The 18,807-nt window shown below is 31.7% G+C and overlaps 2 protein-coding genes and 1 long non-coding RNA gene across 18 annotated transcripts; 2 read left to right on the forward strand and 1 right to left on the reverse strand.

The window, feature by feature from the left end:
* The first annotated feature begins 344 nt into the window (after positions 1-344).
* On the forward strand, positions 345-5,834 carry LOC112732370 (uncharacterized). Of its 14 annotated transcripts, none has more exons than XR_011869812.1 (9): positions 345-688; positions 799-875; positions 1,129-1,170; positions 1,327-1,446; positions 1,879-2,034; positions 2,183-2,245; positions 2,725-2,900; positions 5,062-5,324; positions 5,489-5,834. It is a non-coding gene; the product is annotated as an uncharacterized lncRNA (long non-coding RNA). The 14 variants fall into 14 exon arrangements; XR_011869815.1 differs by having other exon boundaries at positions 1,330-1,446; XR_011869805.1 differs by having other exon boundaries at positions 347-688; positions 1,109-1,170; positions 1,330-1,446.
* Positions 5,835-13,072: 7,238 nt separating this feature from the next.
* LOC112732373 (uncharacterized) lies at positions 13,073-14,474 on the forward strand. Its single transcript, XM_025781076.3, has 3 exons — positions 13,073-13,419; positions 13,521-13,713; positions 13,812-14,474. Exons 1-3 carry the CDS (start codon positions 13,318-13,320, stop codon positions 14,234-14,236), a joined length of 720 nt encoding a protein of 239 aa, XP_025636861.1. The 5' UTR covers positions 13,073-13,317; the 3' UTR covers positions 14,237-14,474.
* A 167-nt stretch (positions 14,475-14,641) lies between these two features.
* On the reverse strand, positions 14,642-18,266 carry LOC112732372 (ethanolamine-phosphate cytidylyltransferase). Of its 3 annotated transcripts, none has more exons than XM_025781073.3 (10): positions 18,087-18,266; positions 17,082-17,509; positions 16,666-16,901; positions 16,365-16,516; positions 16,160-16,231; positions 16,005-16,072; positions 15,806-15,926; positions 15,429-15,488; positions 15,210-15,332; positions 14,642-15,103 (listed from the first exon to the last, which is right to left on the reverse strand). In XM_025781073.3, exons 2-10 carry the CDS (start codon positions 17,417-17,419, stop codon positions 15,032-15,034), a joined length of 1,242 nt encoding a protein of 413 aa, XP_025636858.1. In that variant the 5' UTR covers positions 17,420-17,509; positions 18,087-18,266; the 3' UTR covers positions 14,642-15,031. The 3 variants fall into 3 exon arrangements, with proteins under 3 accessions (XP_025636858.1, XP_025636860.1, XP_025636859.1); XM_025781075.3 differs by having other exon boundaries at positions 18,119-18,255; XM_025781074.3 differs by having other exon boundaries at positions 17,925-18,255.
* Positions 18,267-18,807: the final 541 nt, after the last annotated feature.

The raw sequence follows: 18,807 nt of genomic DNA on the forward strand, positions 1-18,807 counted from the left end.
TCTTGCTGTAAATATGACTGAAATTGTCAAATGCAAACTAACACTACTAGAAAACTAGTTATTACAGACGGATATTTCCGATGGATTTTATCCCACGGAAATACAGACGGAATTTCAGAGAGATTTTTTGTCGGAAAATAAAAAAAATGAATTAGCATAAATTACAGACGGAAAACAGAATCTGTCGATAATTTTGTCGGTAAAATTAATTTTTTTTTTGTAGAAAATGATTACAGACGGAAAATCTGTCTGTAATTAAATAGACAAAACACTACATTTTATTAAATTATTACAGACAAAAAATCCGTCTGTAATTTAAAATATTCCGTCAGAAATATCAAAATAAAGATTTGATCAAATGAGCTCTTCCTCATTTCCCGTGTCTCTTCCCCGTAGCACCTCCACGCCCATCCCCTCCAAATGCTCTATCGTTAGTGCGTCTCAGCCTTGCACCGCCGTCTTACCTTGTGCCGCCATCGCACCGAACCTCCATTGCACTGAACTTCCATCGCCGCGAAACTCTGTCACACCCCTTCCCGGCTCTTCTCTGTGTGTTGCTGATTCCCCTTCGAACCCTAATATGCATTTCTCCGCCACCGTCTTTGTCGCCTCCGTCCTCGTCCTCTTCACCTTCTCCTGCGTTCACTCTTTCTACCTTCCCGGTGTCGCCCCTTGAGATTTTCAAACCGTACGTCTTCCATTTTTCTATCTCTTTCTGAGATTCGCATTCTCCTTTCTCTTATTCGAATTTATGCGCTACTTGTTTCATTAATTTCTTGATCAAAGCTATTCTCACAGAAATCACAAGTGCATTTCTCGCTCGTGTGTTGCTCAGTTGATGTGTTTTTCTCTTCGATCTCGCCTCAGCCGTGCAGGTAACCCTAATCAGAAGGAGGTGCTGTGAGGTTTTTGTTGTATTTTGTTGATGTATTTTGTTGTTGTTATGAGGTTTTTTCTAATTTTCATACAATATGGATAACATTGTAGTAAAGAGTACTACTACTTTGGGTTTTATATATAATAATGCTTTTCCTGTCATTGAAACATGAAATAGTAGCAGCAGGAGATAACAATTACAATTATCCATACTTTTGTTTGAATTTTGAAGAAATTTGATGGTGCATGCAGTAGCTGGGATTGATAAACCCTAGGATTGTGATTTAATTGGAGGTCAGTTTTTTCTTCTTCAAGCTCTTAATGATTTACAATCATAGTTATTATTTGTTTATTTATTTATTGTTTGATTATTTCTGGATTTTTTTTTTAGAATTTTAAGATTTAGTAATTAATTCTTTTACTTCTTGTTCATTGTGGGTATGGGTGCAGTAGAGATGAGATGTTGCTTTCGCGGGCTATGAGGTCGCAATATAAAAGGATGTTTCTGCTGAAAAGATGATATTTGGTGTGGCTGGGATTGATCCTGAAAGAAGAGCAGAGCTAATCAAGGTTGGATGAATATTTTTTATGTCACTTAAGCCTAACCTAACACTTTCACATGCTCTTAATTTATGTCTGAACATGCTTTTCATGAATATTTTTGTTGATGGTAGATGAGTTCATTGATAATAAGGTACTTATGTCTTTAACATACAGAATGAGTTATTTTCCTATGAAGACTTTGAAAATATAGATCAATTTGATACATTGAGTTAAGATTTTTTATGTCAACCTTGGGGTTAAGGACATTTTCTTTTCTGGCATGCTAGTTATAAACTTATAATTAATAATAAATAAAATATTCTTTGAATGCTTTTCTGTTTTATATAGCTTTTTTCTTGCAGATGTTGTAAGGGACTAAATTAGATGGTAAATACTCAATGTTGCTAATTAATAATGCAAGTTGAATGTTTACATTTATTTCCCATTTATTATCTGCAGCTTGCATCATCTCTTGGTCCGCGCTTCTATTCTAACATTTTCAAATGCAAGCAAATATCAGAAACGGGCGCTCAACAAGCACTGGCCGCTTTTTTTAATTGGTTTTTATTTCCTTTTGGTTACATCAAGAGTAAAGTTAAAGCATATTTTTGATAGGTTTGTAAATGTAAGATGGCTTTTATTCTCAACAATTTTGAACATTTTTATCTAGAGTACAGGATACATAAAGGAGTTTGAAACTTTTTTTTTCTGTGGAACACTTGAAACCTTATAAAAACGAGCTAACAAAGTGATACTTTTGCAGATGCTACTGGATACACAAGTTGTTAAGACAATCCTTCTTGAAATTCCTTCCCTTGGTAGACAGGTGATCTAACTTCTGCAAATACTTTTTAGTCATCTTTCCTTCCCTTGGAGCTTAAATCTAGGGAATCTGACCTCCACATTTCAAGAGTTGGTGAATTTACTACGCTGCTGTTCCTTTTACCAATAGCATTTAATTTTCTTTTCAGCTATAGTTTTATATAGAAGATATTGATAATGAAATTTTCAAGTGAAAATTTTCACCATTTTTCATCCTTAAACATAATTAGAATGTTGCATCAATATTGATCTTCAGCCAGTCGTTTGGTGGCACTCTCCATCTCACTGATAAGCTATTTTTCCTTTTAGGTTCTATTAACTGGTGGTTCTTTTTCTCATATATGTTGTTATAGTCAGATTCTAATTGTCAGTTAGTGGAGTTAGTAAGTCAGTAAGTATAGAAACTTCAGTTATAGTATGGGTGCTTCCAATCTCCAGCTCAAGCTTATCAGTTATTACTTCACTTGAGTTCTTACTTCTCAGATTGGGAGATAAAAGGAGAAAAATTGAAGAAGATGGGGTTGGGAGTTCCTGCTCTTCCATTTACCTTTGTGGCTCACCTTCTAGCGGTGGCTGCTATTGTCATGGTCTTGCTTTGGAACATACACTTCAGAGGTGGCTTAGCTTGGGAAGCTACCAACAAAAATCTCATATTCAATGTATGTTTCTTGTTTCATCTTGCTCTTTACTCTCTATTTGCTATTATTTTTGGGACTATGATGCATTGATATATGGCTCTTCTTGATTCTTACTCTATTTCATTTGGTCCTCTGTTGAATGAACCTTAACCATGGAACTGATATATCTTGGTTGATAAACATAGTTGTGTTGTTGCTGCTTTATTTTATTTTCTTTTTTTATTAAAAATGCGTTAAAGTAAGTTGTTATTTGTTAGTTCCAAGGGTGCATTCTAAGCACTACGGAAATGTAGATATTGTTTTAGAGTGAAAATAAGTAATTTGGGTATGTACATGCCTAGAATACTTATTAATATGTAATTTGGCCATATATACATATGCAAGTGCGATATATATATAAAAAAAAAAGTGTATATAAGAAGTGATATAAATAAAACAAGAGGCTCTTATAGGAAGGACAATAATTCTAAATTTGGAAATGAAGAAATGATCAAAAGCAGAGGAGATATAAGATAGCGTTGCCATTTGGAAGGAGGCAAGCTCAAATTGATATGTGTATGCTATGTTATTTTTTTAGCATGTTTATGTTGTTTATAATTTTTTTTCATATAGCAATGTTTGCAAATTCCTATTTTTTATATGAAAACTTGTCAATATCAGCCTCATGGCATTCAAGTTGAACGAAATAAATTAAATAAGTATGATCATTCTCTATTGGGATGTATTATATATTAAACCAAAATTAAGTTATCCACAAAAAATTACGGTAGAGCATAGCAGTTTAAAAATATCTTTGAGGTGGACTTAATTTTACTGAAAATGAGGTGTACATCATATATATATCAGTTCCATGGTTAAGGTTCATATATCTTGCCTTTAGTTTGAGTTCCATGGTTTCAGTGATTGATTGATTACCTTAAAGTTATTAGAGACTAATATTGTATATTTTGTGGACAGTTTACAATTTACACTTTACATATCTACCACCATATTGGTTTCTCAGTTTCTTGCTTAGTATTTCATACTAGTATTTACTTCAATCTTGTAAAGTTTCACATATTTTTTTTGTTTACTTTAACTATTTTAAAAAAGCTCTTTAAGTTTTATTTTTTTCTTTCTATATTTTCTATTTATTATCGGGCCCCAACCCTCATAAACAAGGGGTCCCAACAATTCATTGCTTGCAGGCTCCACATGCTTATCCTTCGATTCTTCGGTGTGAATTTCATATACTAATACATTCATGTGGTTTCAAATCAAATAATAAATGAGGCAAAGGGTACTCCTTAGTCCTTAAAGGCTTAAACTACTTTATTTAGATGCTTTTGTTATTTTTTTCTCCTACCATTACGTTGATGAATTAGTAACTAAACTGATTTGGGACTGGGTTTAGTTTTTAATACGATATATAATATTACAGAAGTTGAAGTTACTAATCTATATTAAGCCCTTATATATTGACTATTATTATATATAAATGTCAATATATAACTGAATTTTCTATACTTACTGATAAGTTTCTATACTTGCGGTTTTTCTCTTTTAGTTAGTGGAGTTCCACCCAATGCATTCTGTGAAACTGGTCAGCTGTGAAGCAGATTTGATCTTAATCCCAGGATAAATATTTTGCCATAAATTTACTAGTTGAACTTTTTGTTGTTGTTGAAGTTATGTGGCAATTTTAACAACCATTCCCCATGACTATGTTATTTTTGTTCCTCTTCTCTTTCCATAACTCTTTAACCACCTATGACAATATCCTGATTGATTCTTTTTATAAACCTTTTTAAGAAAATTTCCCCATCTTCTCCATCGTAATATTGTAATAATTGCTAACATGTCATAGTACATTGTAAGGCCTCCTTTCTCATTTGGGTCTCTGATTTCTTATTTTTTAAAATTTTCATATTTTAATGAGAAGTCCTTTGTATGATTGGAATGCCATGGAAAAAGAAGGATACTCGTGGTGGATACGCCGCATACGCCATGCACAGAATTTATATGATGAATTTAGAATCGATCACTTATAAACCTTGTTCGCCTAGATTTTCACATTTTAAACTTTGGAGCTATTGAAATAAACTGGGAATTTCAACCAGTAACTCTGAAGTTGGAAATCAGGGACAAGAATGGCCATCCTGTGTTATTGATCTAATCTGATTTCGTTTGGTTATATTTGCAGCTCTGATTCCTTTGACGGAGTTTAGAGAGCAAGTGATTATGAAAAGGTTAATATAATGGAAGAGTGTAAAAACAATTATTTGTTCTTATTGAAGATTTTTTTGAGTCTACCAAAAAAAATTTTCCTTCTTTAACGGCACCATTGAAGTTGCCGAGGCCGGTGGCTTTCTTAGCATGGAATCTGTCTTCCTTGTTACTCTTGGAATTGCCCTCTTCGTCCTCCTGGGGCTATGGATCCATGGTCAAATACAACACCTATCTAAGGTATTAACAATCTCTCTATTTTTTCAAAAGTAATCCAATATTAAATGGATTGGTAACTTTAAGTTGATGATATGATAATAAGTTATCCTCCTTCACTTTTTCTTAATCCTATAAAACATTGCTAGGCTTCTAAAATCTGTCCATGTCCTGTTTTTTGACACCAGGAACTGCACATGCTCAGTCCAATGCAAACAAATCAAAGAAGAAGAAGTAGATGAACAAATACTCTCAAGTTTCAGCCACACAAGAGTCTACCATGGAGTGAAGAATCATGTAACTCAGATTAGATTGGAGAGTTTAAACTTTAAAGAGAGCATGAGGAAATAGTTTTAAAATTTAGGCTGAAAGTCCTGCTCTTCTCTGTTGTAGTTTAAAAGAAATTTTGGGGTATCTTTTTATTGAGAAAGTGAGATATTGGATAATGGTGTTGAAAAATAACATCCAATTTTATAGGTATCATGTAATGAATATTATGTTTATCTATGTGATTTTTGGCTTTCTTTTTTTCAATTTTCAGTGTGTTTTATGGAGTAAATTTAGAAAACAAATCTAAAATATTTATTTTGTAATTAGAAAAATAAAAAAAATCTATTTTACTTTACTGACTACAGATGGATTTTCTGTCTGTAATTAGAGTGTGAGATGATTTTCCAAAGTTTAAATTACAGACAGAAAATCCGTCGAAAAATCCGTCTATAATTACAGACGGAAAATCCATCTGAAAATCCGTCTGTAATTACAGACGGAAAATCCGTCTAAAAATCTGTTTGTAATTACAGACGGAAAATCTGTCGGAAAGTTCGTCACTTTCGGGATATGGATGGAGAATTTACAGAGGGAAAATCCATCGGTAACTAGTAAAAATCCGTCGGTAATTTTCCGACGGAAAAAAATCCGTCGGTAAATAATTTCCGACGAGGCTTTTATAGAGGGACAAAATCCGTCGGTAATTTCGTCGGTAACCAAAAATCCGTCTGTAATAAAGACTAAATATGTCTGTACTAATCCATTTTCTAGTTGTGTAGCAAATTAAAATCTAGAATTTATTACAATGGTTTATGTTAAATGTTCAAACATCAAAAATAGTTGCAGATTTTAAGTTTATTAAGACAAATAAATTTAATCATCACATTCAAACAATTTTTCTCCTCAAATCCTAACATTATTAGTACGTATTCCTTGATATTTTAATTATCCGTTATAATAAAAATCAGAAGTGAAAATAGGAGAACAATCAGAAAATTGAATGAGAGAAAAATGAGAAATATTTTATTTAACATAACAAACTTTGTATTTCTTTCATTTCCATCTATGAACTCCATCGATCTCCTCTTTTGTATTTTTGTAGCTTCATCATCAGCTTCTTCAAGTTGAGCAGTCCTCTTCATTAATAAATAATAAAAAAAATTAAAATAAATATTATAAATTAAATGGCTAGACATACAAAATTATTATTTTTAATGAACTCGTAAAATCACTTTCAAATACTAAATAAAACTTCGTATAATTAGTGTTTTTCCTTTGTTCTCATCATTGACACTAATCTACACTACATAACCATCTTGCTGCATTTGGTGACACTAATTAAGATTTAACCATTAAGTTCCACAAAATTCAAAAGTTGAGAGAAAGCCCAAAACAGTCATTTAATAACAATATACATACTAGTACATTTTTTTATTCTAAAAGAAAATTAAAAAAATAAAAAATGTTGAAAATTTGCTGCTATTTTTTATTTTTTATTTTTAAGAAGCACAAATAAACGTATCTAATGAAAGTTTTTGAATTGCTAGAGTTGATAGTTAAATATTTAATATTTAAAATATTATTATTTTGAGTAATATTTAATAATTTTTTTCTCAAAGGTGAGTACCCGTTATATAATTCGTATCTAGTTGCTTCGATTTAGATATTTAATAAAATGCTAATTGATTCGATTTGCTATGACGCTCAACCTATTCCATAAATTGAATTCATCTAATTCAATTTACCATGGAATATAAATTTCATTATAGTGGGACTCAATGAAAAAACAAAAATATAAGTTATATAAACTCTTTTAGTATAATTATCTAATAATACATTTTAAGTCCATACTTTTAAATATTGCAAGCTAATTAATAATAAAAAAATAAAATTTATTTACTTTTTAGTATTTCTCAAAGTCCGTGAATTACTAAAAGATAAAAAAATATTTTTTCATTACACAATCAATTTTACGAATAAAGAATCGAAACAAAAAATTGCAAAATTAGAGATTCTATTCACTGACCTCGATTTTGTAATCAAAACAGTGGATTATTTTCTAAACACTACAATGAAAAAATGGGTTGGATCTTTGCTGATTGCTGCAACTGTGATTATCAATTAATGATGAATAAATATTGGATATTAAAGAGATGGATGAAAAATGAAGAAAAATTGGATATTAAGTAGATAGATAACTGGAACAAAAACAATGAAAATTTTGATAATCAAGGAGATTGATAAACGATTCTAATTATAGGATTGAGTAATTGATAATAGATTATTCACAAATTTATAATCTTAATATTAAAGAAAAGATAAGATTAGAGTATCTAAATCAAAATAAAAACTTAAAAATTGAAGATAGAATTTTAAAGATAAGATAAATGAATAATAAAATAATAATTTATAAACACGAGTAAAAAAATTGAGAACGGCGTAACATATAACGTAGATTGGATAACAAAACTAATCGATTGAATTGTGAAAATCCATATTGCTTTGAAGACTTAAATCGATTAGTTAACACAGCCAATCAATTAAATTGTGGGATCTCATATTACTTTGAAGCCTTCAATCAATTGGGTAACATGAACAATCGATTGAAATAGAAAAAACCCACATTCTAAGCATCGTTCAATGGATTGTGTAAAAGTTACAATCGATTGATATTTAGAAAAACCACACTATCGTCCAACATTCAATCGATTGTTTTATGGAAACCTGAATTCCAATCGATTGAATTATGGAAAACCTAAAATTTAATCGATTGTTTTGTGAATCCAATCGATTCTAATTTGTTATTATTTATCCAAATCTCTACAACACCCACCGAACCAATATTCCAAAATGGCCAGAACTAAAAACGCAAAGAGAGCTAGAGTTGAAGGTCAAAGTTCTTCATCCGCCAGACTAGTTGCTTCATCCCATTACATGGCAAGGTGGATGTTGTCTCCAAAGGCATTGAACAACCATGTGGAGAAGTTCAAGTCAAGGGCGATTGTTCTTCCCATGTATATAACAGCCAATTTCATTCATGGTAGACATTATAATTTGTTCTGGAATACTTTGCAAACATAACACTTGACTGATTTTGTACAAACTAAGGATGAATATTATCCTCACTTGGTTAGGGCTGTTTATAGTACTTTAAATTATGTTATTCCTGAAAGTGATGAAGAGAATGAGGAAGTAATAATGTCGCTGATTGAGTTTGATTTAGGGTCATGGCATTATAAAGTTACTTTAGAACAATTAGCTGAACAATGGAATTTAGTTTATCACGGGGGGAAATTTACTGGAGGTATTCCAACAGATGAAGAATGGGGTGAATATGAAAGATTGATTAGTTTGCAAAGTCTGCAGTATGAGGATCCACACATGGATGCTAGAGGTAATATAAGTTGTAGTGGTTTGGGTAATAAGCAGCGTATATTGATGTATTTGCTTTCATACGTATTGATTCCAAGAAAACATAATCATGGAATCTTGTTTAACGAATATTCTAGTGCTTTTGGCTATGGTGACTGGAAAGGAGATAAACTGGCCTTATTTTATGGTTCATCATATGTTTGAAATAAAGAGAGAAAAAACAAGTGTTGGTTTAGGATATGCTTGCTAATGGACCAAGATTTTCAAATGGCTTGGAATTGACTTGAGTGAAGAGAAAAGTATCGTCTTGAGTAATGTAGCCAAGATTGATGACAGTACTCTAAGACAGATAGAAAAAGATCTGAATGCCCAAGAACCTCAGGTACAAGGACAAGCACAAGACCCTGAGGTGCAAGCACAATCCCAGGAATCCCCACCACCACCGCCTCCTTCGCCAACAATGCGAGATTTGATGGATGAATTGCGAAACATAAGATTATACATTGAGGGACAATTTGCTGAGATAAGACAGCATCAAGACAGACAAATTTTGGTTATGAAGTAGTTAGATATGACTTTTAATTTTAAACCAAAGGGTAATAATAAGGTGAGCAGCTAAAATAAATCTCTAATATTTATACTCCATTTTGTGGTACTAATTTGTAATAATTAAATTGCAGCTTGAGGATCATGATATTCGCATGATAACCGCTGTGCATTTATTCAAGAGTTAGATCAACTAGAAGAAGTCACAAATTATAGCGTCAGCCAATGAATTTTGGAATATGCATACAAATCATAAGATGCAAAGATAATATTAGTAATCTAGATAAATATAATACTTTAGTTATTGAGTATTTATTTGTTAGGTTTGACGGATGTACTTCTTTAATTATTTTTGAATGACTTCTTAAATAGATATTTTCTACTTTGTGGCTTTACAATTTTTCTCTAATTCTATGCACTATATAAATATCTTAGTTTAAAAGAACTCATATTTTTATGATAAAGTAATGTCATTTTCATTTATTATTTCAACAATAATGTCATACAAATATTATGTCTTGTAAATTATATTTTATTTTATACAATTAATGTTTTAGAAAAAAGATTTTTTTCATTTTTTTTATTTGTTTGCATTCTATTTATATGTTTCCATGTATTTAAGATTTGAACTAGTTTGATAAAGGATCTTTCGAGCAATAAATTTTTTTCTTAAATCCTCTTATTTATATTTGTAAGGCGTATTTTAAACTTATTAAGGTCCAAAATCAGAAGAGATTTCAATTAATAGAGATTAAACGAAATCTTTTTACCGTAACTATAATATTCTTGCTGCAAATATGACTGAAATTGTCAAATGCAAACTAGCAAATTAAAATATAGTATTTATTACAGTGGTTTATGTTAAATGTTCAAACATAAAAAATAGTTGCAGATTTCAAGTTTACTAAGACAAATGAATTTAATCATCACATTCAAACAATTTTTCTCCTCAAATCCTAACATTATTAGTATGTATTCCTTGATTTTTTTATTATCTGTTATAATAAAAATCAGAAGTGAAAATAGGAGAAGAATAAGAAAATTGAATGAGAGAAAAATGAGAAATATTTTATTTAACATAACAAACTTTGTATTTCTTTCATTTCCATCTAAGAACTCCACCGATCTCCTCTTTTGCATTTTTGTAGCTTCATCCTCAACTTCTTCAAGTTGAGCAGTCCTCTTCATTAATAAATAATAAAAAATTAAACTAAATATTATAAATTAAATGGCTAGACATACAAAATTATTATTTTTAATGAACTCGCAAAATCACTTTCAAATACTAAATAAAACTTTGTATAATTAGTGTTTTTTCCTTTGTTCTCATCATTGACACTAATCTACACTACATAATCATCTTGCTGCATTTGGTGACACTAATTAAGATTTAAACATTAAGTTCTACAATCTTCAAAAATTGAGAAAAAGTACAAAACAGTCATTTAATAACAATCTACATACTAGTATATTTTTTTATTCTAAAAGAAAATTAAAAATATAAAAAAACGTTAAAAAATTGCTGCTATTTTTTTTTTCTAAAAAGCACAAAAAAACGTATCCAACGAAAGTGTTTGAATTGCTAGACTTGGTAGTTAAATATTTAATGTTTAAAATATTATTATTTTGAGTAATATTTAATATTTTTTTTCTCAAAGCTGAGTACCTGTTATATAATTCGTAGCTAGTTGCTTCGATTTAGATATTTAATAAAGTGCTAATTGAGTCGATTTGTTATGACGCTCAACCTATTCCATAAATTAAATTCATCTAATTCGATTTACCATGGAATATAAGTTTTATTATAGTGGGACTCACAATGAAAAAACAAAAATATAAGTTATATAAATTCTTTTAGTATAATTATCCAATAATACATTTTAAGTTCATGCTTTTAAATATTGCTAGCTAATTAATAATAAAAAAATAAAATTTAATTACTTTTTAGTATTCCTCAATATCCGTGAATTACTAAAAGATAAAAAAAATTATTTTTTCATTACACAATCAATTTTACGAATAAAGAATCGAAATGGAAAATTGCAAAATTAGAGATTCTGACCTCGATTTTGTAATCAAAACAGTGGATTGTTTTTCTGAACACTATAATGAAAAAATTGGTTGGATCTTTGTTGATTGCTGCAACTGTGATTATCAATTAATGATGAACAAATATTGGATATACAGATGGATAAAAAATAAAGAAAAATTGGATATTAAGTAGATGGATAACTGGAACAAAAACAATGAAAATTTTGATAATTAAGAAGATTGATAAGCGATTCCAATTATAGGATTGAGTAATTGATGATAGATTATTCACCAATTTATAATCTTAATATTAAAGAAAAGATAAGATTAGAGTATCTAAATCAAAATAAAAACTTAAAAATTGAAGATAGAATTTTAAAGATAAGATAAATGAATAATAAAATAATAATTTATAAATACCAGTAAAAAATTGAGAACGGCGTAACATATAACGTAGTGCACAATATAATCGATTGGATAACAAAACTAATCGATTGAATTGTGAAAATCCATATTGTTTTGAAGACTTAAATCGATTGGTTAACACAACCAATCAATTAAATTGTGGGGTCTCATATTACTTTGAAGCATTCAATCAATTGGGTAACATGAACAATCGATTGAAATAGAAAAAACCCACATTCTAAGCATTGTTCAATGGATTGTGTAAAAGTTACAATCGATTGATATTTGGAAAAACCATACTATCGTCCAACATTCAATCGATTGTTTTGTGGAAACATGAATTCCAATAGATTGAATTATGGAAAACCTAAAATTTAATCGATTGTTTTGTGAATCCAATCGATTCTAATTTGTTATTGTTTTTGTTTTTATTTTTTATTATTAATAAACATGATAGATGAATAATAAAATAATAATTTATAAAATAAAAAATAAATTTTATAATTAAATAATATATAAAGGATTAATTTGTAATTAAAATTAGATAAAGACTATTTAACAATTATTAAAAAACTTAAAAAACATGTTTTGTAATAGAACCATTTAGTGGTCCAAACTTTACGGGACCATCAAATCCGGTACCAATAAAAAGCATAAGCTTTTAAAAAATACAAACACCTCTTTCAAAAACTTTACCAAACAAAATCTATATTAAATATTAATATATTATCTCATCATTTCACATTCATGTAAATCGGCTCCTTTTGAGCCATTTTTAATATTCTCTAAAGCTATTTTTTTATGTTAAACTTAAACCAACCATTCCTTGCTATATTTGAAGACAAGTGTCACTATATATATGGTTAAAATGATAGATGTGTACATTTATCTTTGTGTTTAACTGCCTTAACATTTATCTTATTTAAAACATTTTTTGAAAAGTAATATTTCTAGTAATTATATTTCAATATAATAGTATAAAAAATTTATTTATTTATTATGTTAAAATATATTTTGTAAAATTTTTTGCAAAAAAGATAAATATAATTCTTTTAAAAAATTAACAATATTAAAGAATTAAAAAATATTTTTTCGTAGTATTTCATAGAATCCAAATATATACTTAACTAAAATGATTTTACTAAAATACCCTAAACAGTAAATAGTTGAAGATTATTGGTGGGGAAGCAAAATGACCCGTGTGAGAAATAGGAGGGGAGGGAATTGGAGAACGGAAAGGGGGAAGAAATTCCAGAGAAGTCTAGACCTCACTCGCTCTCCCTTTCTTCACTCTTCTATTCTTTCTGTATATTAAACTCTGCAAACGCATTCCCCTATCTGCGCATCATCGTAATCGTAATCCTAATCCGAAACCTAATCATCTTCTTCATCCATGGCGGGATACAAACTGTTGAAGCGGAAAGGCATCGATCATGTTCCCGACGATTTCTACGATTTCCCTCTTTCTTCTCCCGCCACCAAGATTCGCCGTCTGGTTCGTCTTCTCTCTTTCTTTCGTTCTCATTGTTCATTCCAAGTTCCTCATCGGTTTATTAATGAATTAAATCGTGTTTTGTTAATTATGGTTGTGATCAGGATGGTGAGTTGCCGCCAATTGCAGAGGTGGAACTCGAACATGAACAACCCTTACCCATTCCAGCGGAAGCAGAAGCAGATGCTTCTCCACCTCCCAACGCAGAGAGAGCTCTCGTTCTCTTCAAGCCGCTAATGCATTCGTCATCTCCTTTCTCTCTCACCCTCGACTCTGATCTCCTCTCTCGATTCAAGAGTACGTCTCTCTCTTTCGCAAATTAATTAGTAGGCGACTTCATCCAATTCAATTCGAGATTCAAAATTCAGTTGACTTTACTCTTTAATTTGCTGCAGGGGAAGCGCATTGGTCAAAAGGTGATTCTGATTGCGAGCGCCTCATAAAATCAGCGGTGGAGAAGGAAGAACAAGACAAGAGGAACCGTGGAATGGCTATTGTGCCTTGGGCACCCTCATCCAATTTCGCGCAAGGTTCCAACATTGCAAATACAGAGATGATGGAAGCTGATCACATGGGTCCAGAACCAGAAGAAGAACCATCCGTGATGATGGATGTAGAAAACCAACAAGAAGAAAATAATAGTTATTTTAAGTCTTCAAGTTCAACGCTAAATCTAAGTAATGGTGGTGGTGTTCTTGTTGGTGGAGTGGCAGCAACACCAGAAGGGTTCAACCAGTGGCAGCAACAGCAACAGCAGCATCATTGCTTGTGGCCACATCTTCCTCAAAACATGTCAACTCCAATCACATGGACACGTTGAGACGCAAATCACCTATTAGTTTCTACACGCCCTTCCTTTCATTGTAGTGCTACTAGATTGGAATAGAATGGGATTGCAATTTTTTTTTAGTTTTGCAGAGAATTGCACCTTTTTCAATATCAAGGAATGGAATGTGGATAGGATTAGGCATGCCATGGGACTTGAGAGGATAGGACGGTAATCCTTTGTACTTATGTGGAAGGACCATCCACTTTTAACCAAGAATTTCATGTTCTTATGTCGTCTTTGCCCCTCATGCTTCATCATTTAAACTTGTCATTGGCTAATGCTTAGCAGTACTAGATATGAATTTTGCATTGGTATTTGTATTCGTGCCAACTCGATAAGGCTTTTCATAGATATGAATTACAGATTATTATTAAAAAAAAAAAAAGATTGCGTACATGTGCAAAGAAGGAGGAGGTCCTTTCAATTTTTATTACAAAAAGAAAATCCTTCTAAGAATGAATTAAATGGTTTTCCACAAATCCAAATCAAACAATCCAAAGGGCTTGGTTGGAGTTTTTTCTTTTAGGTTTGGAGCTTATAATTCAATTTTACAGGTACATCTCTGGTAAAACCAGAATCACAGCAAAATTAAATGCCAAAAAACTGGCAGGTCAATCATAAGGGAGCCTTTCAGACGACAATATAAATGGAAAGGTCATGATGTAATTCCTAAGTTACGGCCGAAAATATTGTTCTTCTATGTCATACTCTGTACTCTTCTTCCTTAAGAAAGTATATGTAGATATTCTTCTCTATCCAGCATCTCTATGATTCTATATATATATGCTAATCTCCAGTCACATAAGTCTTTTCTTCATAGTATCTCTTTTCGCTCTGAGCCTTTTTAGCATTGCGTTTCTGCATCAGATAAAACAAATGGAAGCAGAGAACTTTCTATCAGAAATTTGTACAGGAAAAGCAAATAGGATAGGAGTAAAGCGTTCTATCAGAATTCAGCCGTTACCACATAGGCTTCATGGTTAGCCAAAATACGCTGGGCTACTGAGGTAGTAGTGATATCTTTAGGGCTTTCAAGCAAGTGGAATATTCCCATGCTCTTTGGGACCTCATATGGATCTCTTTCACTCTGTACAATGACAACTTGCTCACTCGTATGGAAGAAAAATAATAAAATAAGGAAATGACATTGTATATCATGTGAAATTGCAAAAGGCCAACTTACATATAATGATTTCTCAGCAACAGTCCCGTGCACAACCGCCGAGATATTGAAAGTTGTTATCTGTTTGATTCCAAATAAATAAATAGAACTCATCATCATGAAATATTGGAAATGCATATGAACACTTAGCTCAAACTATGCTCAATAAGGGTGAGACAAATGGAGAGGATAAGCATGTTCAGATGATTCTTAAGTATGCAATTTATGTGTAAAAGCAGTTAAATCCTTAATCACTTAAAAAAGAACGCAAGGGAAAAGGCAGATATCATGAAACTAGCATGCCCTATTAAAAGACAGTAATTCGAATCAATACAACAAGAACAACTTCATATAAATGGTGGCAGCTACTTAAACGATGTTCAGACTTGAGCATATACCATGTCCTTTGTAATTTCCCATGGTGCGCCAATAATGACTTCATCAACATAACCGCAAGCCAGCACACTAAGGCTACGCTCGTGTAGGTGCATAATTGGATAGTGATTCCCTCGTTGTGAGCTGCAAGGAAGTTGCTAGTCACATGAATACTTGGATCATAGCTGTAACTTCAATTTTACATGATAAAAAACTGCATACCTCACAGTCTCGTCTGAGTGGATACCAACAAGAAGAAAATCTCCGAGCTGCCTAGCCTTCTTAAGTATCTGAGAGAACAGGAAATACTGAATTAAGACAGCCATATCAAATAGTGCTATTTGACTGTTGCACACCTATAGAAAACTCATGTATACCTCAACGTGCCCAGCATGGAAGAGATCAAATGCCCCATCAATGTATACAATACGAGCATCAGGTCCAGGCCCCTAAAAGAGGATGAAGCCACAATGAATTATCATGCAAAATATTTTCATCTTGAAACCAATGATTGTGGCATAAATTTCAAATCAGTGTCTGTTGCAGCAAGTCAAGATATACAAGCATTGATCATCAAAATACCTTGCCATTTGAAAACTGTACAATACGTCGGGAAGTTGGTAGGAATTGGGACAAGTGGGAAACCTTTGGCTTGCTTTCTTCTTGAGGTTTTGCATCAGTACCATTAAGATCTTCGCGAGCTTTTTGATCTTTTAACGAAGACATAATTCTTCCTGTATAGAAACAGAGATCATACACATAATTAGCTTTTACCTACCACCCAATTTTTATCAATATAACACTTGGAACAAGAAAATTAACTTTATCCATCAACAACACAAGATTTCTGCTATCTTCGAACATAAGAAGAGACAAATCTTACCAACAATATCTGTACTGGAAACTCCTTCAGTACGTTTAATTTGCTTGTATCGGCCAGCTTTCTTTGCTGCAGCATAAGTATCTGTTCCATCTGGAAGCAGGCAAGGGTCATCGCCATGTATGACATAGTCAATGTTGTATTCATAGAAAAGACGATTCAAGAATTCCTCAGTAATTGCATAAGGAGCATCGGTTATGACTTCGTCCACCCATTTCAATCCACTAACAAGGGTCAGCCTGGAAGACAAAATACATTCTCAACATTAATTCTTTTACAATGTCGGCAAACTTGAGTTATTCAAACAAACAAGTTTATTCCCTTGCTGCAAAGTCTCTAGTCTTATGTTTAAGCTGAATTAGATTTTGTCTAAGAGAAAATCAATAGGAGCAAAACAGAAAAGGACCAAATATTTGTACCTCTCCTCCATAGACAAAACAGGCGGGCCTTTATTGGCGAGGATCTCCTCATCACTCACCAGACCCACAACCAATTCATCTCCTAGAGCTTTTGCCTGTCTGAGTGCATTGGCATGGCCATAGTGCATCAGATCAAAACAACCATCCATGTAAACCCGAACACGCCTCTTACCGGATCTCTTCTTAGGGAAAATCCCCAAATTAGACCAGGAGTGGGTCATCCCCCCAAAGTAGCTCGTCGACAGTCCCAGCAAGGCTGCTGTAACCATTAGACCACCCAACACATGTGGGTGGTTGTATACCCCCTCCCAAATCCAACTATTACTGTCATAATCCATATGGTCTTCTTTCTTTCTTTTTTGGTTTTGTTTTGTTTTGTTTTCTTATCAGAAACAAGATGTTTCTGTGATGTAAGAGGAGGCACAGACCTGCAACAAAGCAACCATCACGGCAAAATGTGAATCACATGAATGGTATGCCATCGAAAATCCTAAATTTCACACACAAAAACCTTTTTTATAGCTCAAATGCAAACAAGTGAAACTAGGAAGGAATTATTGCTTCACATAATCACATATCCTGATTCATCCCAAAAAAATAAAAGAAGAATTAAAAATGCTTCATATATTTAAGCAAAAAGTTGGCAAGCCACCACAACGAAATCAAATAACCGTTACACGTAAAATCCACAACAACAAAAATTGGAGGCGTTCTCATCTTCCTGATCTAGTCAAACCAACAAATAAAAAATGCAGCTATATTGTGAAATTCTTAGAACAAGTATCTTCCATTGTATGAATGAATATGTAAAAAGATTTAAAAAATTCCAACGAGAAAACCGACCTGAGATCCCGAAGTAAAAAACGAGAATTTTCACGGAAGGATGTGCAGCAATAAATGAAGATGGCAGAATGAGAAAATTGAACGCGTTTGATGGCATGCAAATTGCAAAAAGGAACTAGAAAAGAAGAAAAAAAAGGAAGAAGGAAGAGATCGAATCTTAACCTGTTGTGTTTGTTTGTTCCTTTTTGCGTTACCTTTGTGTCTGTGTCTCCTCTTTCCTTGTTTTTTCTCTTTTCCTTTTTTCTTTTTTTTTTTCTTCTCTCTGTTCTCTCCCTTTGGATTCGTATGGAAGAAACCTCCTCTAAGTTTTGGCAACAACGAAGCTTTGTCTGAGCTTAATATTATTAATATTAATATATATATACGTCACTTTTGAAAAGGGAAAATTTTTAAAGTAACCAAAAATAAACAAAGGCAGAAGTTATCACTTATTAGTTATGGACAATGTAAATATTAAATAATGTAAATAATAGATATATCGGAAATTATTAGGTGTGTAGATAATTATTTTAATATTAAGATTTAGGTAAATAATTTAAAAATATTGAAATATTTTTATTTTATTAGATTAATTTTAAAATTTATTGTTCACATTGTTCACAAAAATTATTCTCTACCTAATAAAATCCATTAGTTATTACTAGTCCAAAATATCTCTCCTTTTTAACTGTTAACGATTTATATTATTTTATTAATTTTTTTATTGAATTTCATTTTCTACCGTTGTTCTTATAAGGTATCTGTAAATTTTATCTTATTTTAATATTAAAAATTATTATTATTTTAAAATTCGATTCTGTTGTCCACCATATGGCTACTGGTAGTTTTTCTATGTTTATATATAACTTTGACTAAATAGTTAAAATCGTTCCTAAAAGATACT

Source organism: Arachis hypogaea, chromosome 13 (genome assembly GCF_003086295.3).
Source record: "Arachis hypogaea cultivar Tifrunner chromosome 13, arahy.Tifrunner.gnm2.J5K5, whole genome shotgun sequence".
Taxonomy (NCBI): Eukaryota; Viridiplantae; Streptophyta; class Magnoliopsida; order Fabales; family Fabaceae; genus Arachis; species Arachis hypogaea.

What these genes read in the sequence shown, in the direction of transcription:
- LOC112732373 (XM_025781076.3), top strand. Translation starts at nt 13,318, where the DNA reads ATGGCGGGATACAAACTGTTGAAGCGGAAAGGCATCGATCATGTTCCC. An exon ending in CCACCAAGATTCGCCGTCTG is followed by an intron (nt 13,420 to 13,520) that starts GTTCGTCTTCTC and finishes GGTTGTGATCAG; the next exon opens with GATGGTGAGTTGCCGCCAAT. An exon ending in TCTCCTCTCTCGATTCAAGA is followed by an intron (nt 13,714 to 13,811) that starts GTACGTCTCTCT and finishes AATTTGCTGCAG; the next exon opens with GGGAAGCGCATTGGTCAAAA.
- LOC112732372 (XM_025781073.3), bottom strand. Translation starts at nt 17,419, where the DNA reads ATGGATTATGACAGTAATAGTTGGATTTGGGAGGGGGTATACAACCAC. An exon ending in TCCATGCTGGGCACGTTGAG is followed by an intron (nt 16,073 to 16,159) that starts GTATACATGAGT and finishes CTGTTCTCTCAG; the next exon opens with ATACTTAAGAAGGCTAGGCA. An exon ending in GGGAAATTACAAAGGACATG is followed by an intron (nt 15,489 to 15,805) that starts GTATATGCTCAA and finishes GGAATCAAACAG; the next exon opens with ATAACAACTTTCAATATCTC.